Source organism: Rhododendron vialii, chromosome 10a (genome assembly GCF_030253575.1).
Source record: "Rhododendron vialii isolate Sample 1 chromosome 10a, ASM3025357v1".
Taxonomy (NCBI): Eukaryota; Viridiplantae; Streptophyta; class Magnoliopsida; order Ericales; family Ericaceae; genus Rhododendron; species Rhododendron vialii.
The window spans coordinates 240,303-267,659 of record NC_080566.1 but is presented as its reverse complement, the minus strand read 5'-3'; the positions used below and the strand labels follow the sequence as shown (position 1 = coordinate 267,659).

Genomic DNA, 27,357 nt, shown 5'->3' with positions numbered 1-27,357 from the left:
GACATGTATGTTTGAATCAGGATCTGGAACCATGTAACGTGTACAGTGCTCAGCCTCTATACCTCAACCTCTCGGAGCCCTCTCCAATATCCTCCTTAATATCGTTAGTGGACGGAGTTCCAATCTAAAAACGTGAGCGGTACACGGTACAAGGTTCGCAGCATAATCCCCAAATGCCCTTTCAACGAGGTGCCATTGGCTTCTATTAGGAACTAAAATCTCCCTCAAATTGAACCTTTAGCTCAACGCCGCAACAAAAAAAAACTCTCTATAGGTTTTCTGCAACCACGCTTCAATCTAGATGACTTAGAAGTTGTCGCACCAAATAAATGTTGAAAATAAATTAAAAAGATCATCGATAACAAAAATAATTTACTGTAAAAGGTATCAACTTGAATCACGTGACGTCGCATTGTCCTGGGGTCCTGAATTTTTCTAAAGCCATAAATTGGCCAATGCAAAAAAAGCTGGAGGGGAAGGAGCGGATGTTTAAAGTCCATGCACATAATTTCGTAGGTACAGGAAAAAGAAAAAAAAAATCAGCAGGGTGAAGAAACTCGTTTAATTATGAAGGTCCAGACAACACACTAATTATGAGCTCCATGACGTGGATTGGGATGCAGGCTACTGGAATCTGATGAGATTCGATAATGAATCCCTGCACTGCAAGCTAATTGTAACTTGTATTTGATCTTATCACAAGTATGTAATCGTTGATTACAGCTTGCTGGATGTCCAGCCCAAGGTTGTCCATAGTCTTCAGGATTGAGAGAAAGAGACCTGATCTGCGGGCACAGACCACGTGGATGTTGCCATCTCTCCCTTTCCTTACAGTAAAATCAACCTACAACAAACATCATCACAAAAGGAAAATGAGAAACACAAAAGGAATGCTTCATTCATCAGACAAGCCAATTACGCATTGCATCAACCTATTTGACTAAATACTACTCTACATTCAGCTAACAATCCAAAAAATACTTGATACATCTTGCCTATCAAAGAATCCGTGTTTCAAGTTAAAGGATTCCACAAGTCCACATGACTCTGAGTGGACAAACACCACTCAATAGGGATCTAAAGTACAAGACACGTTTGGGGGAGAATCAGAGTCTTGAGATGCATTTTCTGCTCATATAATTACATAAGCATCATGCAGCACTGAAAACATGTATCGATCATTGTCCTTGTAAAGGATCAATGATCTCTATAATGAACTTGAGGCTCTCTCTCCCTCTTTCTCCTACTATTTCACCATAGTTCGACTAGTGGCAAAACTTGCCCATAAACCCTTGCAAGGCAAACATTATTTCAGTGCCCATAAACCCTTGCGAGGCAAACTTTATTTCAGTAAAGCATTCTACAATCAGCTGGATACAACGAAGAAATACCCAAGACCTACCAATCTCCCATATGGTGGCTTTTATAAGCTAATTATTGATAACGATCTTACTAACGACTGCCCAATGTGCAGTGGCATGTCCGGTAAGTGGTAGATTATAACTCATTTGGCTTCTCTAGTTTATTTGCCCAAAATAGTGAGACTATTTTAGATCTACTTTGATTTATTTCTTGAAAGTTACTTGGAGAAGTTTGAATAAGTATAGGAGAAAAGGTCCATGTTATTCTTTCTTAATAACCGGAATTCTGGCCACCTAGACAATGAAAATGCTATTTGGTGTCTGGGGGCACATGATTTGTTCTAGAAGAAGGTGTCAATCTTGTTGGGATGATCACTTCAGATCGTTGATGCCTTTTCCTAGTCTCCGTTCAATGTTTGTAATTGTTACTGAGATAAATAAAATTCTTTTCACTGTTCCAATAAAAAAAAGAAAATGCCATTTGACAATTTGTATAATGTTCAACTTCCAATATTACTAGGCATAAAAGTACAACACATTGGAAGTCCTATAAGCAAATAAAGAAAAACGTTTTAGTCTTAAAGGTTGATTTATAAATGGTACTGACCAACTACTTGTTAGACCAAACATCACTGGTCAGCGGAATTTCTGCAGAGCAAGTCATGGCTTCTGCTGTCCCTCAGCTTTACCCTGCTGGTCTGCTGGAAAGGCCTGCTCCAAGGGAAGCAAACCCTCCGATGCGGTACAAACAAATCACCAATAATCGCCACATGAGCAGAGCCCATCTCTAAAATGATGGAACCTATTTGAATCTCTCACTGTAATTTCTCGACCAACAATCTTCGAAATAAGCTTGATGGCAGCATGACAGTCTGTACATGCCCTCAAGTTCTTCATCACCACTATTGGCGACCCCTCAGGTGTACTAATTAGAGCAAAGGCAATGGCTAAGTGATCGTGTCGTTTCCGTATCAAAAATAATTAATAAAACAGAATAATTACTACTACTTAAAAGATAGTGGTAAGTACTCCGAGTATCGTCCTCAGGGATTACGAAGGCTGAGTTGCAATTGTTCTAATCAATTTCTAACTTAATTCAGAAAGAGATTTGATTGTTGATTTCTAAAATATTTAAAGCTGAATAAAAATAAGCAATAAAAAGTGAGAATTTATGAGAGAAAAGATCTAGAGTTTCGAATCCACTCGACCCGTTGTAACAATCTCTATATGATGATAAAGGTCTATTATTCGAATCAATCCAGATATCGTTAGGGTTCGCGGGCCCTCACGGTATCGCCAAAAGATTTCTATGAATCACCGAATAGCATGGGGTATCGCCGCCTAGAACGAACTGTCTTACTAGTACGATCCGTCTCTATGACACGGATCGTCTAATAGCACAATGCGTCTTACGGAGCATAACCCATCTTACCTAGCTATCACAGAACAATTAAGAACTGTTGCATGAACGTGCATAAAAATCTAGAAAATTATACACAAGATTTGATAGAGAAAATTAATACCGCAAATAAATCTTTATATCATACAACCATGATTCGAATAATAAAACACTAAATCAAAGTATAAACATTATTACTCAGAGATCGAGTTTCATCTATACCCTAGAAACGAGTTTAGCCGGACATCGGAAGGGAAAGCATCGCGCTATTGCTTATGTTTTCCAGCGTCTGTCGAAGAAACAATTCTGATCGGCTCTTCGTCTCTGCTTTTCGTTCTCTGATCGCGTGTCTGCAAAAAGTCCCCCCGTTATGCGCATGGTGATTGCTTTTATAGGTTTCTGGAGCCGACTTCGTAAAAGCCCTTGCTCTACTTTTTAATTCCCAGCCGAGCTACCTATTAAAGCCTTGGCCCACCAAGACAATTAACCATTGGGTGGGTATTAAACACTGGGCCCACCATCATGTAGTAGAAGTCCAAGTCTTGGGTCAAAATAAGAAATACTACAATACAATCCTTGGGCCACCAAGACAAGTACTCAAATTGTATTCATCTGTTACACATTCACTTCCAAGAACACATGCACTGCAGGAGCAACAATATTAAAGCCCCTTCAAACGTAAGAACCTCCAAATACCTAAAACACAAAAATCAAGCATTAAGCTCCGAGTAACAATATAAATAGACTTAGTAAGGATAAATTAGTGGGCGCTTATGCGAACATTTACGCGCCTATCACACCCCCCAACTTACACTTTGCTAGTCCCGAGCAAAGAAAACAAAATGCAACTAAAGAAAAGAAATTAAGACTGATAGTTCTTTTAAACCCCCAGGCAGCCCCGGTAGGACGAGTGAAGTCTCGTGAGGGTTTTCAGCAGTGATTACCCACAAAACACAGAGAACCCTTTCACATGGTATCCAAAATCTGTCATACAACTTATTGGTTCATCAAGCAAAGAATATGCAACTACCAGAATGATATAAGAAGGCACAAATAATTCCAAACGCTATCAAGTCCAAAAATAAACCATGGCACATAGTCTTAGCATGTGTGTGATATGGGCATCAACCACAAGTTTGCAATGATTAACCGCTCTTTTCGGTCCGAGTCTCGACTTCAATTCTCACCATGTCATGCACTCACAAAGAAAAACACTCGAAACAAGGTGCATAGTATGAACTCTCAAGTGTGCGGATAGAAGTAATATAAATGAAAGCAAAGCACTCGCACACCATGACACGAAAAGAACGCTTTATATGGTGGACACACGGTCTCATGAATGGAACACCAAGCATTGGAACTCTCTCTCATCCATCAGTCCACTTCCCATCACCCCAAAGATCAAATAGGACTGTAATTTTGGTTCTAATGTGGGGTAAGGAAAAATATTTCAAGGTTAGGGTAAAATATCACGTGTCCGAGAATAGGCAAACAACTTAGGGCTAATTTAACAATGTGAGCCCAATTTTTTTACTTTTTCAACTCTACCTTATCTTTCCTTCTAACCTTTCAACATTTTCCAACCATAAAGCATAATTCCTCCTTTTCAAACATATTGGTGCCCCTTTCATTCTTTTTTTTTTTTCTTTTTTTTTTTTTTTTGTGATGTGTGTTTCTTTTTTAAAGGGGTATCACCAATTCAAGCACAAAATATCTCAATCTATCCAAAAAATTACACCTTTTGCCTTTCTCCAAACACAATATGGAAGGTGGAGCTAACCAAGAAAAGGCTAAGTATATAAGGCTCAAAGTGGCTCGCAAGGGATAAATGTGAACACAAAGGAACGAACTGGCTCAAGCATCAAGAAAATGCCTATAATCCTCTCCCAGGGGTGTAACATCCACATGACTAACCAAAATCGAGAGATAGTATTATGCATTCAAATTCCAACACTCAGCAATTAAGAATAATAAGACCTCAATAAGTTGACTCTTTCCATGACAAACTAAGAGTTTACTTGACACCACTCCAACAAAAAGATAAGGCACAAAAGCTCACTAGGGCATAAGTCTCCACTAATCTAGCCATCAAGAACAGTCAATTCACAACTCACTAGTGATCAAAGCCCAAGTATACGTGAAGTGCAAGAGTGCTAAACCAAAGTGCCATAATCAACTTCTTAAGACAAGCTAGCAAGTAGAACTACCATGCCAAAAACAGATATCATTACGGTAGGCAACACACATCAACTCAGTTTTCCAACAAATAATCACAACTGGTTCAAACCGCATGCAAAAGGGTCCCACTATTTTTTAATTTTTCAAAATTTTTAATTTTTAAGATTTTTAAGAACAAACTACAAAATAGTCCTTCTCCCCAACTTGAACCATTCGATGCCCTCATTGAAAGTAGAAAAATAAAAAGATAGGACAGAAAAGTAAAAGAGAGGAAAGGTATCACCTCGAAAAGGAGGAACATAGCAGACTATTATAGCAAGAGGGAGACCCCCCAACTTAGATTGAACAACCTGCAAAATGTTAGCCTCCAAAACAACAAAATATATACAAGAAAAATAACTAAAGAACATAAATAAAGGCAAGAAGTACAAATAAAATAAAAATCCATCCACTTTCTTCACGCGAAAGACACGGGTACTACTTTTCTCCCTTGTCAAAGACTGTGGTTCCTTACTTGTTGGAAGAGCAATATGCGTAGGATTCAACGATATCTTGAGAAGTGGTGCCATCATCTAATAGGCTGTCACTCCCTCTGGGGCTACCAGATTCCTTACCCACCACTCGGCTTATGAAGCAATCTCCGCCAAGCTGGACACTAAAGTCGGATGGTTCAGACAGATTTCTCGCTGCTAACTACGCGCCTGCCGCCAGACCCAACCTCCTAAGTACTACATACGTAGCTTTGACAAGGTGGCTATACCAGACCGTTGGAAACCATTCGAGCACGGCAAACACTGGAGATATCACAAACTCCATGGATTTTAAGTCTCCTAGACTTCCAATGAAAGCCTTAATCTATATAAATTGGGTCCATCAAAGTAATGGACTCCACTGTAGCACCATCCACCACGCCATCACCAATTCCTTCCACGTAAGGTTTAAGCAATTGGCCATTGATCTTGAAAACATTACCAACACGTGGATCCTTAATCTCTACAGCTCCGTGGGGGAAAACACGAATGACAACATATGGACCATCCCACCGTGACCTCAACTTACCCGGAAAAAGTTTAAGTCTAGAATTAAAGAGCCACACTTTTTGACCAACTTCAAAGGACTTTCTAACAATGTGTTTATCATGAAATGCCTTAGTCCTATCCTTATAAATTCGTGCACTCTCATATGCTTCATTGCGCAACTCTTCCAGTTCAGCAAGCTGGAGCTTACGATTTAACCCGGCAGCGGCCATATCGAAGTTAAACTTCTTAATGGCCCACATAGCTCTATGCTCTAACTCAACAGGCAAATGACACGCCTTACCAAAAACTAACCGGTAAGGAGACATGCCAATAGGGGTCTTATAAGCTGTACGGTAGGCCCATAAAGCATCATCGAGCCTTAAAGACCAATCTTTTCGATCGGGCCTAACCGTCTTTTCAAGTATGCGTTTAATCTCCCTATTTGACACTTCAACCTGCCCACTAGTCTGAGGGTGATAAGGTGTTGCCACCTTATGAGTGATAGAATACTTTCGCACTAGGGCGGCGAAATGTTTATTGAGAAAATGGGTGCCCTCATCACTAATAATCGCCCGCGGATAGCCAAAACGAGTAAAAATATTACTTTGAAGAAACTTGACCACAACTTTGTGGTCATTGGTCTTGGTGGCTACCGCTTCCACCCACTTGGACACGTAGTCCACGGCCACAAGAATATACGCGTTCCCATGCGAACATGGAAACGGACCCATGAAGTCGATCCCCCAAACATCAAACATCTCCACAACAAGGATGGAGGACAATGGCATCATGTCAAGGCGCGAAATATTGCCGGTTTTCTGGCACTTAAGGCATGCCTTGCAAAACACATATGCATCCTTAAACAGAGTGGGCCAATAAAAACCGCTTTGTAAGACCTTCGCCGCCGTCTTCTTCCCACTAAAATGCCCTCCGCACTCAAGTGAATGACAGAAGGTGAGAATGCTATAGTACTCAGTCTCAGGAACGCACCTCCTAATCACCTGGTCCGAACACAACTTAAAGAGTTCTGGATCCTCCCAAAAATAGTGCCTAACCTGCGCAAAGAAACGGTCCTTGTCATGCTTGGACCAATGAGGGGGAAGTGCGCCTGTGGCTAGGTAGTTGACTATGTGTGCATACCATGGGGGTCGCACTTGTGACACCTCAAAGAGTTGCTCATCAGGGAATGAGTCCTTAAAGGGCAAGGTGTCACCAGAGGCATCCACTAGGATCCTCGATAAGTGGTCTGCTACAGAATTTTCAGATCCTTTCTTGTCTCGAATCTCCACATCAAACTCTTGGAGGAGCAGAATCCACCTAATCAACCTAGGTTTGGTCTCCTTCTTAGAAAGCAAATGCCGCAAAGCGGCATGATCAGTGTATACTATGACCTTCGAACCTAAGAGGTAGGACCGAAACTTGTCAAGGGAAAAGACCACAGCGAGTAATTCCTTCTCTGTAGTGGTATAGTTCAACTGCGCACCGGAGAGGGTCTTACTCGCATAATAAATGGCATGAGGGACCTTGTCAACCCGCTGGCCCAAAACTGTACCGACTGCGTAGTCGGATGCATCACACATAATTTCAAATGGTAGAGACCAGTTGGGGGACTGCATGATAGGTGTTGTGGACAACGTCTCACGGAGCTTCACAAAAGCTCTCATACAAGCCTCATCAAAAATGAAGGGGGCGTCCGTAGCCAAAAGATCACACAAAGGCTTAGCAATTTTAGAAAAATCCTTGATAAAACGCCTATAGAACCCAGCGTGTCCCAAGAAAGAGCGAATTTGCTTAACTGATGAGGGGGGAGGAAGTCGAGAAATTAAGTCAACTTTTGCCTTATCAACTTCAATCCCCCTCTTGGACACTACATGGCCCAAAACAATCCCCTCCTGAACCATGAAGTGGCTCTTTTCCCAACTTAGAACCAGGTTAGTTTCCTCACACCGTTTAAGCACCTTTGCAAGATTTTGGAGACATGAATCAAAGGAGGCCCCAAAGACCGAGAAGTCATCCATGAATACTTCTAGAAATTCCTCCACCATGTCATAGAAGATAGCCATCATACACCTTTGAAAGGTCGCAGGTGCATTGCACAAGCCAAAAGGCATGCGCCGATAAGCATAAGTACCGTAGGGACAGGTGAAGGTAGTCTTCTCTTGATCCACTGGGTCAACGGCCACTTGGTTATATCCGGAATAGCCATCCAGAAAACAATAATAGCTCTGGCCCGCTAACCTCTCTAGGATTTGATCAATAAATGGAAGTGGAAAATGATCCTTCCTAGTCATGGAATTGAGCTTCCTATAATCAATACACACACGCCAACCAGTTGTCATGCGTGTGGGCACAAGCTCACCCTTGTCATTCTCAACGACAGTAATGCCTGACTTCTTGGGCACTACTTGAGTGGGACTCACCCACTTGCTATCAGAGATGGGGTATATGATACCCGCATCCAGCAATTTGACCACCTCCTTCATAACGACCTCCTTCATGTTAGGGTTCAACCTCCTTTGCATCTCTCTTGATGGTTTTGCATTTTCCTCGCAATGAATGCGATGCATGCAAACGGAGGGATCAATACCCTTGAGGTCGGCCACTGACCACCCTATCGCACCCTTGTGCTTTTTAAGCACTTTAAGTAATTGACCGTCTTGCTCGGAAGAAAGGTCAGAGGCAATGATCACGGGCAAGGTGTCATCGTGGCCAAGAAAAACATACTTCAGAGAAGCCGGGAGAGGCTTCAACTCAAGCTTCGGTGGGGCTTCTATGGAGGGAAAAGCTGGAGTGCTAGACAAAGCAGGCAAAGGCTCGAAAGGAGTTCGCCAGGTAGGTTTGGCCATACAAGGTGCGAGGTCTAATAAAGAATTGACCTCAGCAATGGATTGGTCAATATCGAACTCCTCATAGCCAAAATGGGCAAGACATGCCTCAAGAGGATCCTCAACCAAAATGTACGGCAACACCTCTTCTACTAACTCATGAACGACATTGACTGCAAAGCAGTCTTCCTCCTCGTGAGGCTGTCGAGCGGCCGAATACATATTCAGACTCAGTTTCATATTGCCAAATGATACCTCCATCACTCCACTCCTCACAGAAATTTGTGCATTGGCCGTGGCTAGAAAGGGACGACCTAAGATGACAGGTGTTTGAGATTTAAAGGATGTGGGATGGACTGGCTCTGTGTCGAGGACAATGAAATCAGCAGGAAAGTAGAAATTGTTCACCTTGACAAGGACATCCTCTAACATGCCTCGTGGGGCTTTCACAGAACGATCGGCCAACTGTAGAGTAACCGATGTGGGCTTCAACTCACCAAGCCCCAACTCCTCATACACAGAGTATGGTAAAAGATTGACACTTGCCCCTAAATCTAAGAGTGCCCTACTAATAAAGTGATTGCCTATGACACAAGAGATTGTGGGCACACCAGGATCAGCAAGCTTGGGGGCAGTGTTAGATTGAAGAACAGAGCTAACTTGGTGAGGAATGGGGATGGGCTCTAAAAACTTGGCTCGAGCCTTCCGCTTGTGAGTGCACAAATCCTTGAGGAACTTGGCATAAGATGGGATTTGCTCAATGGCATCGAGCAATGGGATGTTCATCTTAACTTGCTTGAACACCTCCATGATATTATCAGTGGATACTCCTTTCTTGCGAAAGGGTGAAGGTGCATTCAGGCAAATTGGGAAAGGTGCCTTAGGAATATAAGATGGGGTCTCAGATGACCCCGGAACAACTGTAGACACTGGATCGGTCTCCTTCTCCTTAGACCTCTTATCAACCCTAGACCTCTCAGCGACAGGTGGAGACACTTTCTCCTTCGCTTTGACCTCCTCCGGTCGGGTCTCTACATCTCTCCCATTTCTGAGGGTGACAACTAATTTTGCTTGTTCATGACCTTGCGAATTGTCAATATGGTGCATCCCTCGTGGGTTAGCCACTGGCTGACTCGGTAATCTTCCCTCATCTCGATGGTTAAGAGCATTAGCTAGTTGACCCACTTGGGTTTCCATCTTGGCAATGGATTGAGAGTGGGAGTAAAGCAATTGAGAGTCAGCTTTCATTTGTTGGCAATCTGCTCTCATTTCAGCCATGGCCTTCAACATTTGCTCCTCAAAAGCTGGTGTCCTTTGGGAGGACGCAGGAGGAGCATGAGGTTGTTGGTACTGGGGTGGTGCAGGTGGTGGACAATAGGCCTGTGTGTTGGAAGTATTAGAAAATGAAGGCCTCATAGGTTGGGCAAATGGTTGCCCTTGGTCTGGCTGTCGCCATCCAAAGTTGGGATGTTTCTTCCAGCCGGGGTTGTAAGTATGAGAATAGGGGTCATTCGCTGGCCTACCAAACCCCTGGGCTGCGTTCATATGCTCTTGAAGAAATTCTGGAAATTGAGATGCCATGTGGCACTCATTTATTTGATGGCACGGACTGGAGCACAACTGACAGACCTCCGCAACAGCAGCAGGAGGTGAAGAATGTGAAGGACCATGACCCAAAGATAAGAAAGTGTCAAACTTGCCGGTCAATGCATCTACCTTATAGGAAAGATCATCAGAGCGGCCCACCTCATGAAGACCACTATGTTTTGAAGAGGTAGAAGTTGTCCTATTTGTGCGGGATGATGAGGCTCGGTGTCGTGAATTCTCCGCTAACTGCCCAAATAAATCCCACCCCTGATTCTCGTTCTTAAGCATAAATGTGCCTCCACATGAGGCATCCACCATATATCGGTGTTGTTCGCATAGTCCATCGTAGAAACATTGGACTAATTGCCATTTAGGAACTTGGTGGTGTGGACAACTCCTAATGATATCATTAAGCCTTTCCCATGCTTGGTGAAATTGTTCGCCTTCTTTTTGATAGAAACTAGTGAGTTCTTGGCGAATTTCTTTTGTTTTGCCTATGGAAAAGTACTTTTTCAAAAACTCATTTTTCATTTGATCCCAAGAGTTGATGCTATTCGGTGTCAAAGTATTAAGCCAGTATTTGGCTTTATCTTTAAGTGAGAACGGGAATAACTTCAACCTAAGGGCATTATCAGTGAAGTGCTGAATTTTAACAGTGGAGCAAATCTCTTCAAAGTCCCCTAAATGCCGATATGGGTCCTCGTTATCAAGTCCATAGAATGATGGGAGTGTTTGTAACAAACTGGACTTGATTTCAAATTGTGTTGAGGCTGTGGTAGGCAATGTTATGCATGATGGCGAGGTGTAAGCGGATGGGAGAAAGTACTCTCCGATCGCAGGTGGAACCTCAGCCTCTATTCTTTCAGCCATTCTAACAAGTGAAGTGAGTGAAGACCAAGGGTTACGAGAGGCTGCTCGATTAGCTCTAAAGGTCCGTTCGATCTCTGGGTCAAAATTATCAAGTAATGGGTCCAATGATCGACGACCAAACATATAACACAAAATGCCCCTAACTCAAATAAAAATAAAAACAAATAAATAAATAAAACAAACAAAACACTAAAACCAAGAACAATAAGAAAACTCACAGCGCCTGGAAAAGCCAATTGAATTTATTGTTAAGCTGCAATGTTGCAGCTTACTTCTTGTTCCTGTGTACTACAATTTCTCGATTCCTGTGCTTGACACAATAAAATGCTAACAAAGAAAGAATGCAATTAAACAAATATGAGGAATAATAAATAAAAAAAACTAAAAATACCTAAACTAGGAATTAAAATAAAAATTAACTAAAACAATGCAATCGTGTTTGTAATCCCCGGCAACGGCGCCAAAATTTGATCGTGTCGTTTCCGTATCAAAAATAATTAATAAAACAGAATAATTACTACTACTTAAAAGATAGTGGTAAGTACTCCGAGTATCATCCTCAGGGATTACGAAGGCTGAGTTGCAATTGTTCTAATCAATTTCTAACTTAATTCAGAAAGAGATTTGATTGTTGATTTCTAAAATATTTAAAGCTGAATAAAAATAAGCAATAAAAAGTGAGAATTTATGAGAGAAAAGATCTAGAGTTTCGAATCCACTCGACCCGTTGTAACAATCTCTATACGATGATAAAGGTCTATTATTCGAATCAATCCAGATATCGTTAGGGTTCGCGGGCCCTCACGGTATCGCCAAAAGATTTCTATGAATCACCGAATAGCATGGGGTATCGCCGCCTAGAACGAACTGTCTTACTAGTACGATCCGTCTCTATGACACGGATCGTCTAATAGCACAATGCGTCTTACGGAGCATAACCCATCTTACCTAGCTATCACAGAACAATTAAGAACTGTTGCATGAACGTGCATAAAAATCTAGAAAATTATACACAAGATTTGATAGAGAAAATTAATACCGCAAATAAATCTTTATATCATACAACCATGATTCGAATAATAAAACACTAAATCAAAGTATAAACATTATTACTCAGAGATCGAGTTTCATCTATACCCTAGAAACGAGTTTAGCCGGACATCGGAAGGGAAAGCATCGCGCTATTGCTTATGTTTTCCAGCGTCTGTCGAAGAAACAATTCTGATCGGCTCTTCGTCTCCGCTTTCCGTTCTCTGATCGCGTGTCTGCAAAAAGTCCCCCCGTTATGCGCATGGTGATTGCTTTTATAGGTTTCTGGAGCCGACTTCGTAAAAGCCCTTGCTCTACTTTTTAATTCCCAGCCGAGCTACCTATTAAAGCCTTGGCCCACCAAGACAATTAACCATTGGGTGGGTATTAAACACTGGGCCCACCATCATGTAGTAGAAGTCCAAGTCTTGGGTCAAAATAAGAAATACTACAATACAATCCTTGGGCCACCAAGACAAGTACTCAAATTGTATTCATCTGTTACACATTCACTTCCAAGAACACATGCACTGCAGGAGCAACAATATTAAAGCCCCTTCAAACGTAAGAACCTCCAAATACCTAAAACACAAAAATCAAGCATTAAGTTCCGAGTAACAATATAAATAGACTTAGTAAGGATAAATTAGTGGGCGCTTATGCGAACATTTACGCGCCTATCACTAAGCGTTCGCTGTGATACTTAAGGGACTCCACTTTCATTTCCTCATCCTCATTGTGAAGGGCACAACTTAAGTCGGGCTTGTACCCTTCGTTTTCCATCCGCTGAGTCAACATGTCAATCTTTCTCCTTATCTCCTCTATTTGTGGGTGCGTCTTATCATTTGCCGAGAATACGTGAACGTTGTGCTTAACATCAACCCAGCTATAAGCAGGCACTTTTTTAACTCCTCGCTCCCTCATGGCCTTCTTCACCTTTCCAACATTTTCCCATTGCCCTGCTTCTGCATATACATTAGACATGGTGACATGAGCAGCAGCGTCTCTAAGCTTGTTCATGTTGAATAGATTGTCTGCTGCTCTTTTAGCAAGTTCTTTGTTCTTATGAATTCTACAGGAGTTAAGAATTGATGACCATATAATCTCGTCAGGTTCAAATGGCATATGAGCCATTACCTTCTCTGCTTCATTAAATCTTCCACTTCGGCACAACATATCAACCACCGATGCATAGTGTTCTTTCTTAGGACTCACTTTATAGATTTCAGTCATGGAATTAAAATGCTGCAAACCTTCTTCAATGAGGCCTCGGTGGCTGCAAGCAGTTATCACAGCGAGGAAGCTGACTGAATCTGGTTGGAGACCTGACTCAAACATCTGTTCAAATGAGCTCAATGTGGCCTCGCCGTCGCCAACTAGAGCATAAGCTGAGATCAAAGCATTCCAAGAGACTATATTCCTATCTGGCATTTCTTGAAAAGTCTGAATGGCATCTTTTATGAATCCACATTTTGCGTACATGTCTAAAAGTGCACTACCTGAGAAGACGTTTGACATGAATCCCGATCTGATTATGCACGAATGGAACTGCTTTCCAAGTTGAAGTGAAGCCAAATTTGCCGACGCTCTTAAGACGCTAGCGAAAGTGGCCTGGTCAGGGCTTACACTTGCTCTACTCATATCTTTGAACAAATTAAGGCCTTCTTCAGGAAGTCCTTTTTGAATATAAGCTGAGATCATGGCTGTCCATGGAACTGAGTTTCTGTAGGCCAGATTAGCAAATACCCCATGGGCTTCCTCAAATCTGCCGCATTTAGCATACATGTCAACCAGTGAATTTCCCACCAAAAATTCGTTTTCAGCTGTCGTCACAATTGCTTGTGAATGAATTTGCCTGCCCATATCTAAATCTAAGGTGTTTGCAGCTATGCTCAACATTGTAGCAAAAGGAAATTGTCTCCTGTCGAACCTAGTGTCTTGTAATTCATGGAAGAGATGAAGTGATTCTTCATATTGCCCATCCCATGCATATCCCGTTATTATTATGTTGTAAGAGATACCATCCAATTCTGGCATCTCATCAAAGAGTTTTCTAGTGTCATTTCTGCAATCATGCTTCGAGTAGAAATCCAGCAAAGCATTACCTACAAACACATTCCTATCGAAATTGGTCTTCACCACAAAACCATGAACTTGTTGTCCAAGAGCAACGTTCTCTAGCCCAACGCTGGCACATAACACCGCTGCAAAAGTAAAATCTGTTGGCTTCAAACCCAAAGTTTGCATTTCTATAAATAGCAGTATGGCTTCTTGGTTCTTCACATCTTTAGTGTACCCAGTTATCAAGGCATTGAATGTCACAGAATCTCTGGCTGGCATTTCCTTGAACAGGCCAAAGGCCAGATCAAGACAATGACATTTGCAGTAGGAATCAACCAAACTATTGCAAACAATAAGGGTTGAACTGAGTCCGAATTTGACTATATCGGCATGAACTTGAACCACAACTTTCCCCGATATCGAATCATCACATCCTGATAGGAGAGTGGCAAATGTTACGTGATCAGGAGGGTCTGTACCCCAGCTGCGCATCTCCGCGTAAAGTTCAAAAGCCCGCTTGGGTTGATTATGCTGAGAATATCCACCAATAATAATCGTCCAAGTGACAGCAGTGCGATCAACCATTTGATCAAACAGGTCTTGTGCTTTGGAAAGATTGCCGGACTTAACATAAGACGAAATCAACATGTTGGTAGAGACTACATTTTTGTGAGGCATCTGATCGAACACGTTGCGGACGAGTGAAAAATCGCCCCTTATGAGCAAATTTTGGAGTTGGAAGTTGGAGCGACATGTGTTGGGGTCGAAACCTGTTTTGATCATTCGAGCGTCGACAGCCAAATTGCGATTAGGGTGTTGCTGGTGACATGCTCTTGCTATAAACAGTCGATGAGCAGCAGCAGCAGCAACCAGTAAACGGCTTTGGAATGCTAGGGTGGTGTTACAGCATCCCATGGAGGATACAGCAACAGCAGTCTCATATCACAGGAGGAGGATTAAACAGAGAATCCTTCGATAAAGTGAAATGTTATGTTATATGATATGAAATTCCCTAACCCAAAACGTCAAAAATGCCGCACTAATCTTTCCAGACCTCAGTGGCGGTCCGTCTTTATTAGGGATGGAATTAAGATATGTCCCCGTCCTAATTATGTCCTCTTTTTTCTTTTTTTCTTTTTTCTGCTGTTATGTATGTCCTCTTATTTCTTGGATACTCCGACATGGGATAATTATCATAGGCTTCTTTATTTACTTAACAACACTAATAGCTTAGCTCGCAAAGATTTTTGGTAATTCGTAGTTTCAGAATTCATTTGAAAACATGATCTGCAATGTTTTGAAAATCTAGTCTAATATACACTTATGCAGCGCAGCCTCCTTTTACAAAACTATTTGCAATAAAAGATCACAAACTTGCTTATGTTAAAGATTCTCTTTTTGAAACACAAACGCAAATAAGTATGAACTAGAGATATTCTATATTTGAACACACAATATGAGATAAATCTCAATTTTCTTTATTCAATAACAACCACCTTTAGCCCCTAGGCTTACAACTTAAATAGGTAGAAAATCCTAATCTTAGTTGATTCGTCCAAAAAGAAAGCCGAATCAACTAATTAACAAAAATTACCAAAAAAAGAAAATTCTACTTTGACTGAAAAATCAAATACTAAAAAGAAATATAAGATTGCAAAAACAACTAAAACGAAATTTTCTAACAAAACAATAAACTCAAAATATCGCGTAATTATTAATTAATTTATATTCTTCTATTTCCATTCTGCATCAAACACCCAAACTTTCATTTGTAAAGTTTGGAAGGTATTTTGAAATTTCTCTGGAATACCTTCTAGGATTTGATAACTGGTGCTCTAAGACCTAATTAACAAGCTCAAAATGGTCGTACATTCTTCATGGAAGTGTGACCTAAAAAGAATGTACAATTCCAGTTCAAAAAAAAAAAATGTACCCAAAACCTTTTTTTGGGGGGTAACTCAAATAACCAAAACTTCTATCAACTAATCCCCAAGTTTTTCCTTCTTTTTCACTTTGCAAAGAACATTGCCATTTAGGGTTAAACCTCAGGACGAAAGTGACTATTGCCCTGCGGTAATTGGCCAACATGTTAGGACCCAACTCATACTTGAATGAAAAGACAAACCAAAAAGATATCCTTCCCTTTGCTTGAATAAAGTTCATGACCTAAAAAATAATACACAAATTGCACCGTGCAGAGGCCATAGGTAGTAGCAAGTTAAATAAGTTCTCGCAGCAAGTTAAATAAGTTCTCGCGTCTAATGACACCTTATGATGACAGGTCATGCACAGTTCAGGAATTATGGTCCGAAAATTTGTGGCGCCTATGGATAAAGCTGGAACTTGCGCACAAAAGTGGCGCACTGCGATTGCATGATCTATTATTAATCCGTCAGACAGTCCCCTCAGGGTACTATTAAACAAACATAATCGCTGTTGGTTCCCCCACGGGTTGTTTAATGCGTACACAAGTTTGTTCTTTCTCTTGGCAAAAAAGAGTCTGTTCTTTCTGGTCACATCTTAAGTATGCCTTAGAGCAAACACAAGTATAAGAATACAACTACCATCAGAATTTACAACTTCAAGCCAAGGGCGGAATATCGTTTTGAGGCCATAGTTTTCAGTAGCGACGACCACCAGCTGTTGACAGAAGAACTCTACTCGGTTTCTTCCCTTTCTTCACCATCTCATTCATTTTTGGTGCATCAACATCTTCGGAAGTTTTTGCTCTTGATATTATGTTCGCAAATGACGAGGGACCTGCATTCCTCAGGCCTACACACAAACAAAAGCAAGCGTTGGTGCACAAGTTTTTGTGGAGCAAAATTTCCAATTGCAACCATGATACAGTTATACAAGCTACCAGAATACCATTTGGTATGCTGATTATAATGCCACCTTCCATAATCCATTGCAGGCAGCCAAAACAAACACACATTAGAGGGTTACAAACTACCGTGTAATCGGGGACAATGGACACCTATACATCTGTACTATGGAGAATTAGAGAGTACCATTTAGACCAGAAGAATCACTTGCCACTTCATGTTTAGAAAGAGAATGTGCACCGTCAATTTTCAGTGCTGGAGAGTCATGCCCTGCAGCAAAACCAAGCTTTGCAACACTTGAGAACAGCTTCCTTTCCCCAACAGGAGGAGGACTTGATGACGCAACAGCAGAACTTCCCAAAGCTAAAAATGGGCAAAACAAGAGCAACACGGTATTAGTCATTTTGCAAAAGATGAATCCATCCAAAACTTTGTGCAAAGGAACATAATATACCTTCAAAGTCATCCATGGAAAAGGTAGGGGGATTGTCATAAGAGCATTGTGCAGAATTAAATGGTATGAGCAGAGAGTGAGACAAAGCAACTTCAGCCCTGATTTTCTCCTCCCGTTCCTGGAAAAAGCAAAGGATGTGGAATATAGATTTCCCAACACATGACAGCAGATGCATTAACAATCCCAATGTGCAAAACCAAAGTAGAAATAGAAATAATGCAGAAGAGTCTGAAGAGCATTGTAAATTTGTAATCAAACACCCCGCAAATTCCAACCACCAATGAATAACAAGTGCACAACTACAGAAAGTACAGCTCGGGCAGACAACTATGATTATAATTCATTCTTATGGCACTATGATTATAATTTTGCTTCAGTAGTGTATATTCGTCTGTTTGTGAAAAAAAAAGAGAGGAAATTATGTGCTGAAAATCATTTTGGTTGGCAATCGAAGTCCTTTCTTTTGTACTTTTTTTTATATGCCTTTCTTTCGAACTCTGATACGTGTATCAAACAAGTAATGGTACCTTCCTTGCAAGACGCTTTCTCTGTTTTTCTCTATTCTTAATTTCATCCATATACGGAGAAAGAGCATCAGGAGGCAACAGCTCACTAAGATCAATTTCACAAAGCTGAAAAACAAGGGAATAACCAAATAAGTTACTAGACATGTAAACCCCACCCTGGATTAGAAAGATACTATACAGAAGGCATACCTGAAAGGTTGTCGTCAAAGTGAAATGGCTTAAGAAACGGTAACGCCTCCTTATGGCCTCTGATTGAGTCACTGTCTCCAACTGTAAAATCTTCCCACTGATTCTGCAGTTTATAAATGTAGTTAACAGAACTGATTACCAAAGTAGATCACAGAAAAGACTTTCATCTCATGACACCCAATGACAGAACCCAAGAGATACCTTCTCAGCCTCTGCCTATACACTCCTAATAAGCACACAAATTGAGCAGAAGATGTTTGTAGCCTTGTGGATCTATTGTAAATGGGGAAAAAAATGACACGGAAAACCACCCCTGATCCCCATGTTCCCCTCTCGGACACAAATACAGAAAGTCAGCTACTATCCGATCACTCATCAACTGTGGTTATCCTGTCCCTTGCTTCAAAAACATTTGCATTTACAAGCAATTTAAAAAAAAAAGGCCAATAACTCGTCCCAGAAGAAAACACTGCAAGACCAAAAAGAAGAAAAAGGAAGAGGAAGAATATATACAAATCCCACTTTCAATCTACAGCAATCGTAATTAACTTACATTGTTCGTAAGACTTTCTTCATAACTAATAGTATAATACTATTTTAAAAATTTTCAATTAATGGGCAAATTTAAATCGCCTCAGCATAGGGGGGTCAGAAATATTTCCTAATCTTGATAACATCATGCCTAGAATGTAGAGCCTTCAAAAATTTAGAAACCAGCCCCCACTGGATGCAGGTACTGTTATCAATATTCTAGTCAAATCACCCTGGAGCTTTTTTTATCAACAGCGAGCATGTCAGGTAAAAAAATTACTAATGAGTATACAAGGTAAAACTTCATCAAGAACATGTTACAGCTGCATAAAAGATAACGATAGATGGAATTCTGAAATATACAAGAAGAATCCTATCTTCACTTCCAGTCGAAAGCCAGAAAACATCTACTTGGTAGTATATCAATTCCACAAACCTGTGAGGAAGCATATCATAGCTCCCATAATGATGTAGAAGACACTTCATGTTTAAAGGATGAAGAACGAGGTGCTGACCATCTACTGCCTGAAATAAGCAAGCACGCGTTTGCATGTAAACAAAATGGAGTGACACAATACTATTTAAGTAGGGAACAAAATGGACCTTTATACTTTTCTTTTGATAGGCAACGGGCATATAACAACAAGAGTACATCAACTTATGTAGCCTAATAGTAGGCCAGCCTGCTTACAGAATATAAATTCTCAACCGTCCCACACTAATATCACAAATCCTACCTAATGGATGAACTACCTCCCAAGCAGAAGAGTTGACAACAAGTAGTTACTTGGTTATACTAACAAATAAACAACAGTGTTATGGCCCTATGGGAAAATGTTGTTTGCTAAACCAAGAGTCAATAAAATGTTGTGCCCCTAGATCTCACTACCCTCTCATCACTTGGCACAAAGTAGTTCGGTTCTCAAAAAACTTTCCTAGACATAGTTTTATCCTATGGATTACTGCTATTGGAAATTTAAGAACCAAACACAAGGTCTAGGTACTGGGGGTCATTGATAGTTCTACCTGCTCTATCTGTGACCAGTCTTCTGAAACCCTGGACCACTTCCAACCAAGTATGGGCTGAATTCCATAAGGCCCTGCTCTCTAAAAGTGGACTGGTTCTCTTCTGATTTCAAAGGGAAAGATTTCTCTGACACTCTAAGAAGGCTTGGGCGCAAAATTTTTAGAGGCATCCAACAGCTCCCTTCAGCAGTTGTTGGTCAGATCAAGTATGAAGTCAGGACCAAGCCTTCTCAATGCAGAAATATCAAGCTTACTCCTTTATCTTCTTTGCTCTGCCAAAATTGGTATATTCCCCCTCGTGTATTCTAGCTGTTTTGGTTTTTACTTGTATAGGCTTATGCCTTAATGATTTGTAACTCGTGAGGATCTCCTCTAGTTTGAGCATCCTAATAAATGGTTTGATTACCCAAAAACAAAAAAATTGGCATTCTAACAGAAAAATAACATCCAAAGGCAGTTGCGAAATTAAGGAAACTGTGGTCAAATAACGGGAATTTCAATCAGTTGAAGGATTCACAAAACGTAAATATAGAAAGATTCTGATTTCAAGTATGACAGTACAAAGACATTATTAGACTAGACCGAATCCCACGCAGAACCAAGAGATTCAAGCCTTTACGCATACAGAAGACATTTTTCCGAAAGACTCCTTGGACTGCTCTCAAGCAGAAACATGCAGCAACATCTACTAGTCTAAAGTTTAAACATAACACCTCCAACTAGAAATGCCTTATCCGTGGATACAAATTGGACTTACCATCTTGGAACACATACGATCACCACCCACTATTGGGACACATCAATCATATGAATAATGGTCTATAAAACTCAATGCGTTCTCTCTCCTACAGTGGTAAATTGGAACAATTGAAGATGAATACATGATTTTGATTATCATTTACCTGATAGAAACTGTATGAATCCTTCTCTTTTATATCCCTGAAGACATCAAAGTTCCTTTGCATACTCTTACTATCTTCATATGAAGAAGATAAAGCACCCTCTTGGTCTTCCAATGGTTCAATCACATCAACAATTTGATCCAAACAGACCTCAGCATCCAACTTACCGGGAGTTGGATATCCCACCCACGTGGCTTTACCATTATCACTGGTAGAAAGTGACCCCCATGCAAACTTACAGGATTCGTGATCTGAAGTTGTTGGAGATCCATCCGGTCCTGTCTGAGAATCACTAGATTTATAAGAGGTATTCCCCTGACAAACCCGCTGCTCATTCCAATACTTTCTCCGCTGTTCTAACTGTTCCATTGCCGCACAAACATAAGGAAGTTTCTCCAAGTCATCCACAAGTCCTGAATCTGCTCTTGCTAACCAACTATCTAGATCTGATATGGCCTTCCTAACTGACAGGTCCACATCTGATGTGAAAGTAAACTTGGAAAAGGAATCAGAAGATTCCTCGTTCATACCCACTCCTTGTTTATTTTTCAGAGATAAAGTAAATGAATCTTTCTGACGGGTTAAAAGCATAAATTCAACAGCATCCCCAATGCAGTGCAGCTTAACACTGTCAATGTAGATTGTGTACAAATCCTTTGGAGATATCATCATAAAGCACAAGGGGCACTTTTTCCAGCATTCAACTTTATGATCATCTTCACCCATCGAAAAGTATCGTAAAATGCAAGGGAAACAAAATATGTGGCCGCAAGAGGTTATTTGTGGACAAAGTGGATCATCCAAACAAACAGGACACTGTACAGGAAACGGAGTTGAAAACTTCACACATACAATATCTTCCCACATCAACATTTTATCTGGATCCAGCTGCTCTGGGCCATAGTTTCCACAGTCTAAGACGACAAATTTGTAATTTGCTTGGAGGAACAAATCTTTGTTGTAAGGCTTCCTCTTTTGATGCCTTCGGGGAGGAGGAGGAGCCCTTGACTGTGGACGAGAAATAGGATCATAATAAAAATTTAGCAAGTGGTTTCCATTCACCATCTGGGTTTTCCTTCCAGCAGCGAAAGTACTGCTTGCTTGACAATCGATAGAACCAGATGTCCTTTCACTGTGAGATTTCCTACCATTCTTTTGGTGGGCTACAAATTTCTTACCATTTGGCTTCCCAGATTCATTCACCTAGAAAGGTAGAATGAGACTTGGTAAATGGACAGGTGAAGTGAACAAAAAGTAATCCAACATTAGCTTAGAAAAATAAAACCCACCGTCAGAAATCTAGCACACTGTTTCAACACCATAATCATGTCATTTCAGTGTGGAACGGAGAGGGAAGAATAAAGGCGTATAAACCAATTAATAATTCGTACAAATATAACAACTTGCCGAGTGGATTTTCACAAATGGGCGTCAGACAAACATAAAATTCCAAGTATAAGTTAATCATCGCACCTTTTTGGGAGATCCACGAGAATCTTCTGCCGCTGGAGCAACCGGTTCTGCGAAAAAATAAGCAGAAAAATCAGATAACATAATTCAAACGGTAGCAGGACATGGACGATCTAATATCTCAAGCAATAAAAAAGAAAAAAGCCACGAAAGGCCAAAAAAATCTGAAAAACTTGATTCTTTTCAACGCGAAAAAACAATACCTGAAATAGGGGTGGGGATGTCGATGGAGTTAGAGATCTGGAGAGATGTGGATTGGTAGAAGGGAGAGATGGGAGGAGATTGAGAGAGTCGTTGTCGATGATGATGACGTGGAAAGACGAGTCCATGATTGGAATTAGGGTTTGGGGAAGGAGTCTGAGACGAAGAAGATGATGCTGAACTTAGATCCTTGGAGGGCAAGATGGACATGAAAGTACGCTCTGGAAATTTTGCGGGATTCCTTCGGGGTCGCTTTGGTTCTCTCTCCGTTAGCTTAATGACATTTATTTGGTAAAGGAACGGCTTAACAAAAATACACTTTTTATAGGAGTAGTACTCCTTGCATTTCCAAATCTTGTTCTTCCCCAAATTACACCAAACACCTGTGCGCATTTGACAACGGGCCGACTATTTGCTTGCAGTCTCGTATTTTTTCTTTTAGTCTGTTAAATTTTTTTAATTATATTCAATAATTAGTTATCGAAATTAAGATACATTTTCAGCATATAATTATCGAAATATAATATTTTTTTCAACAGCTATTTATCAAAAATGTATGTTCGACAGTTGTTTACCGAAAGTTGAACATATTTTCGACATGTAGTTACCGAAATATAATTTTATTTTCAATAGCTATTTACCGAAATGTTATATATGATTTTCAACAACTATTTACAGAAATGTAATGGGCTACGGAGCTCCGAATGTCGCCCTCATTTGTCAACCGAATACTATCTCTTTACATAATTTAATGCCCTAACTGCATCGTGCCCCTTGAACTATTGCCTTCTTGTAAATTACTCAATAAACTATAGAACCTTACACTTGACTACCTTAAACTATCTAAACCTTCTAACTCGGCCCCTTATTAATCTTAAGTCGCTTATTGACTATTAAAAATCCTAGAACAAGTTTGCAAATGTTATTTTCCTCTAAATATAGCGAGAATGATATATCTAAATCTGCATATCTCTATCAAAATCAGGGAGTACATTTTTCTCTTTCTTACATGAAACCCTATTTTGCCATCTTGATTAAGGATGCAGGAGTATAAAGAGCTGTTAGTGAGAATAAAACAGACAAAAATTAATGGATGGGGGTAGATGGAAGAAGACAGTTCAATAAATATCTAGTATGTAATTTTGTTAGGTAGTATGAAAGTTTGTATGCATGTCATCATGGCATTAAGCACGAAGTGCTAAACCTTATGCGAATCACCAACTTCGAAAATTGTATGAACCTTCTAAGAATGGTTGAGCGTACAAAGATTCCAGAGGAATGTATTGGTTTCATAGGAACTCCTCACACCACTATAAAGCACAGATTGATAAAAGAAGTATGACTTATATATGTCATATGAACTCTTTACACCACTAATCGCTCCCTGTTGTAATAGATAAATGTATATACGTGTTTTTTGTATATATAAACTTATTTATGTACATAAAAAAAATTATTTGCAGCTCTAGAATTGTATAGAGCATAAATAAATTCTTGGATCGTTAAGACTCATAAACGAGCTCGATCCTTACCTAAGCAAGGTCAGCTCATGCTCGGCTCGTTAAATTTTCATAGAGCAAGAACTTGAGCTTGGGTTCGCTTACTTTTTAACAAACAAACACGAGCATTCTAAAACTTAGCTTGACTCATTTGCAGTCCTGGTGATTTGGAAGCAACCTCCATTTTTATTTAGAGAATGATCTCTTCGATCCCTACTGCTTTGAACAAAAATCACTCCGACCGCCTTAACTTGGGAAAAAAAAAATACTCACCTTTAAAGCCTGCAATTTACATGTGGCACATTCGTTGAAATTGTCGGTATTGTAACTTTTTCAATATTTGTGGTAAGTATGTTTAGTTTTTAGCAAACACACATTGTATCTGTGATAAGTATGGTCACTGAAATTGTAAGTACTTCCGGTTCAAAATTTCAGACTTTAGAAGGTAAACAGGTATAACCTCAACGGTCAAGATTAAATTGCAACATTCAATGACCAGGAACAATTGGGGGCATGTGTGAATATATATTGCTGTATGGGTTCTTTTGTAATATTATTTTATGTTAAGGGTAGTTTAGTCATTATAGTTTTAGGGCTTTTTCCTATGTATTTATCTGGGTTCTCTTTTATTGTAAACTCAAGCCATTGTATTTGAAATGTTCAGTTTCAGTTTCATGGTATCAGAGCAGATTTTCTTGGACCCATCGGCAGCCATCGCCAGTGTTGCACATTAGCATCTCTCCTTCTCTCATACGATAGCAGCATCTCCCTCTCTCTTTCGCTCGTACATCACAGTAGACAGCCTTCATCTCTCCCCATCTCTGGTTCGATTTGATCAGCACCACCACCAACAGCACTGACCACCGACGACCAGTCTCCGACCTCCGGCGACTCTTGTTGGCTCCCCGATTGCACTGGGTCAGCACCGATTGCACTGGGTCAGTACTTTATGCATTCGAAATCAACTGGGCAGTCTTCGATTGTTCTCAAAATCTTCTCTTTGCACTCGAAAATTGACTGTTTGGGTCTCTTAAGGTATGTCGGTCACTACTCTTGCTCCTCTGCACTGTTCATTGCCTGGTATTGTTAGTTTCTGATGTAGTTGAAAACCCTATTCTGGAATCATCTGGCTGTTATTTTCATTTGGTATTAGCAATTTGTGTTTTCATTACTGGTTGTGACTTGCGAGATTTTAGTACTCACTATGTCAAAAGATAAAGTAATTAATGTTCGGCTGAATAGTGGTAATTATTCGTATTGGGCAAGTGTGATGAAAAATTTTCTTGTCGGCAAGGAAGTGTGGGGTCATGTGACGGGCCTTATTGTGAAACCTCCTCCTGTGAATGTGAAAGATGATGATCCTACATATGCGGCGAAACATGCAGAGTATGTCAAAAATTTTGGCAAATGGGAAGTTGCAAATGCACGAATTCTTACATGGTTTCATAATTCTTCCGAACCTAGCATCGGCATGAACTTTTCAAGATATGACACTGCCAAAGAAGTTTGGGATTACCTGAAAAGGATGTATTTTGAGTCCAACTTTGCAAAGCAATATGAACTTGAGGGCTCTATTCAACGGGCTACGCAGGGAGATAAAACCATTCAGGAATTCTACAATGAAATGACTCAATATTGGGATCAATTGATGCTAATGGAACCCGTAGAATTGCAATCTCTTGATTTCTATGTAGCATACCGTGAGAAACAACGTCTTGTACAGTTTCTCATGGCCCTCTGTGATCAATTTGAGCCTCTTCGGGGGGCCATCCTTCATCGTTCTCCCCAACCAACAGTTGATGGTGCCGTTCATGAGCTCATAGCTGAGGAAACTAGGTTCAAGGTTGCATCTGTTGCAGCTCCCTCTCAGTCTGTATTTGTTGCGCCATCGGTTCAGCCTACTTCGTATATGACACCTCTCTTGCTTACACCGTCCTCTCACTTGATTCAGGTTACTGGAAAACCTAAACCTCGTGTTGCTTTGGATGAGTGTAGCTTTTGTCGCTAAAAAGGGCACTGGAAGCATGCATGTCCGAAATTGTTACATATGACAAGTAGCACTCCTCGTTCGAAGCCCACCTCCTCTAGGCCCGCACAGCAACATTCTCGGCCCCCACAGCAGTACGTTCGTCCTCCGGCTGCTTTCGTAGCTCCCGCAACTGATAGTATTCCACATTATCCCTCTTTTGAGCAGTATCAAGAGTATCGTGCATATTTGGCTGCCACCCAAGGAGGTCATTCTCAAGCTTCTGCTATGACCACTACTCCGTCAGGTTTGCATGGTTCCTATACCACATGTATTCTATCTACCACATGGATTTTTGATTCGGGTTGCTCCCACCATATGACTCCTGCTTTGTCATTATTAAGTCATTGTATCTCTCCTGCTTCTCCCATTAGTATTTCCACTGCAAATGGCTCCCCTATGCATGTCGTCTCTATAGGTTCTATTATCCCATCTCCATCTTCCTCCCTGTCTATACCAAATGTGTTCTATGTTCCTCGTTTATCTCTCAGTCTTATTTCTATTAGTCAATTGTCTGATTCCGGCTTTGATGTCTTGTTCTCTTCTTCTGGTTGTATTGTGCAGGATCAGATGTCGAAGAAGCAGATTGGGACCGGGCGTAGAGTTGGCGATCTATATGTTTTGGAGACTTTGCATGTTCCTATTGAGTCTACTACCACTGCTATGTCATCCTTTTGTTTAAATCAGAAGTCTTCCCCCTTTTATCTTTGGCACTCTCACTTAGGGCATTTATCTAGTGAACGTTTGAAACTTTTACTTAAGTCTGGCTATTTGGGAAACATTTCTGCAAGCGATATCTCTTAATGCAGTGGTTGTAAGTTTGTCAAAATGTCTGTTCTACCTTTTAATAGAAGTACTTCTGTTTCTAATTCTCCGTTTCAGCTTGTTTATACGGATTTGTGGGGTCCCTCCCCAATTGTTACTAAAGGTGGTTCTCGATATTATGTCTCTTTTGTTGATGATTATAGTAGGTTTACGTGGGTATATTTGTTGACATGCAAGTCAGATTTTTACCAAGTATATCGCAATTTTCACTCCATGGTTCAAACTCAGTTTTCAACAGAAATCAAAATTCTCCGCTCTGACTTAGGCGGAGAATACTCTCTTGGTGAGTTCACACAACTCTTAGCTTCTCTTGGCACCATTCATCAATCTTCTTGTACCGACACTCCTGCTCAAAACGGGCGTGCTGAACGCAAGCATCGTCACCTTTTAAATACTGCACGGTCTCTTCTTCTTTCCTCTTCTGTGCCTGCTGCCTTTTGGGGTGAGGCTGTGCTCACTACAGCTTATCTTCTCAATCGGATGCCTACTCCGCTTCTCTCTGGTTCCTCTCCTTATGAACGACTCCTTGGTCAGGTTCCTAACTATTCTC

At 40.6% G+C, this 27,357-nt stretch overlaps 3 protein-coding genes across 5 annotated transcripts; 1 reads left to right on the top strand and 2 right to left on the bottom strand.

Annotated features, from left to right (window-relative positions):
- Window positions 1-1,334: 1,334 nt before the first annotated feature.
- On the bottom strand, window positions 1,335-15,297 carry LOC131304719 (putative pentatricopeptide repeat-containing protein At2g01510). The gene is made up of 3 exons (XM_058332058.1): window positions 12,953-15,297; window position 12,377; window positions 1,335-2,308 (listed from the first exon to the last, which is right to left on the bottom strand). The coding sequence occupies exons 1-3, from the start codon at window positions 15,242-15,244 to the stop codon at window positions 2,115-2,117; spliced, it is 2,487 nt and encodes an 828-aa protein (XP_058188041.1). The 5' UTR covers window positions 15,245-15,297; the 3' UTR covers window positions 1,335-2,114.
- A 1,375-nt stretch (window positions 15,298-16,672) lies between these two features.
- On the bottom strand, window positions 16,673-22,815 carry LOC131304714 (uncharacterized). Of its 2 annotated transcripts, none has more exons than XM_058332053.1 (9): window positions 22,460-22,815; window positions 22,260-22,306; window positions 20,787-21,989; window positions 19,295-19,383; window positions 18,328-18,430; window positions 18,139-18,243; window positions 17,612-17,729; window positions 17,344-17,520; window positions 16,673-17,104 (listed from the first exon to the last, which is right to left on the bottom strand). In XM_058332053.1, exons 1-9 carry the CDS (start codon window positions 22,665-22,667, stop codon window positions 16,950-16,952), a joined length of 2,205 nt encoding a protein of 734 aa, XP_058188036.1. In that variant the 5' UTR covers window positions 22,668-22,815; the 3' UTR covers window positions 16,673-16,949. The 2 variants fall into 2 exon arrangements, with proteins under 2 accessions (XP_058188036.1, XP_058188037.1); XM_058332054.1 differs by having other exon boundaries at window positions 17,398-17,520; window positions 22,460-22,769.
- A 2,331-nt stretch (window positions 22,816-25,146) lies between these two features.
- On the top strand, window positions 25,147-27,057 carry LOC131303971 (uncharacterized). 2 transcript variants are annotated; one of them, XM_058331056.1, is made up of 2 exons: window positions 25,147-26,229; window positions 26,547-27,057. In XM_058331056.1, exon 1 carries the CDS (start codon window positions 25,161-25,163, stop codon window positions 25,962-25,964), a length of 804 nt encoding a protein of 267 aa, XP_058187039.1. In that variant the 5' UTR covers window positions 25,147-25,160; the 3' UTR covers window positions 25,965-26,229; window positions 26,547-27,057. The 2 variants fall into 2 exon arrangements, with proteins under 2 accessions (XP_058187039.1, XP_058187038.1); XM_058331055.1 differs by having other exon boundaries at window positions 25,147-26,253.
- Window positions 27,058-27,357: the final 300 nt, after the last annotated feature.

Excerpts from the sequence above, each read along its gene's own strand:
- LOC131304719 (XM_058332058.1), bottom strand. The coding sequence starts at position 15,244 with ATGGGATGCTGTAACACCACCCTAGCATTCCAAAGCCGTTTACTGGTT.
- LOC131304714 (XM_058332053.1), bottom strand. The coding sequence starts at position 22,667 with ATGTCCATCTTGCCCTCCAAGGATCTAAGTTCAGCATCATCTTCTTCG. Across the intron at positions 22,307-22,459 it reads CATCCCCACCCCTATTTCAG|AACCGGTTGCTCCAGCGGCA; the intron begins GTATTGTTTTTT and ends ATTTTTTCGCAG. Across the intron at positions 19,384-20,786 it reads ATTCATACAGTTTCTATCAG|GCAGTAGATGGTCAGCACCT; the intron begins GTAAATGATAAT and ends TGCTTATTTCAG.
- LOC131303971 (XM_058331056.1), top strand. The coding sequence starts at position 25,161 with ATGTCAAAAGATAAAGTAATTAATGTTCGGCTGAATAGTGGTAATTAT.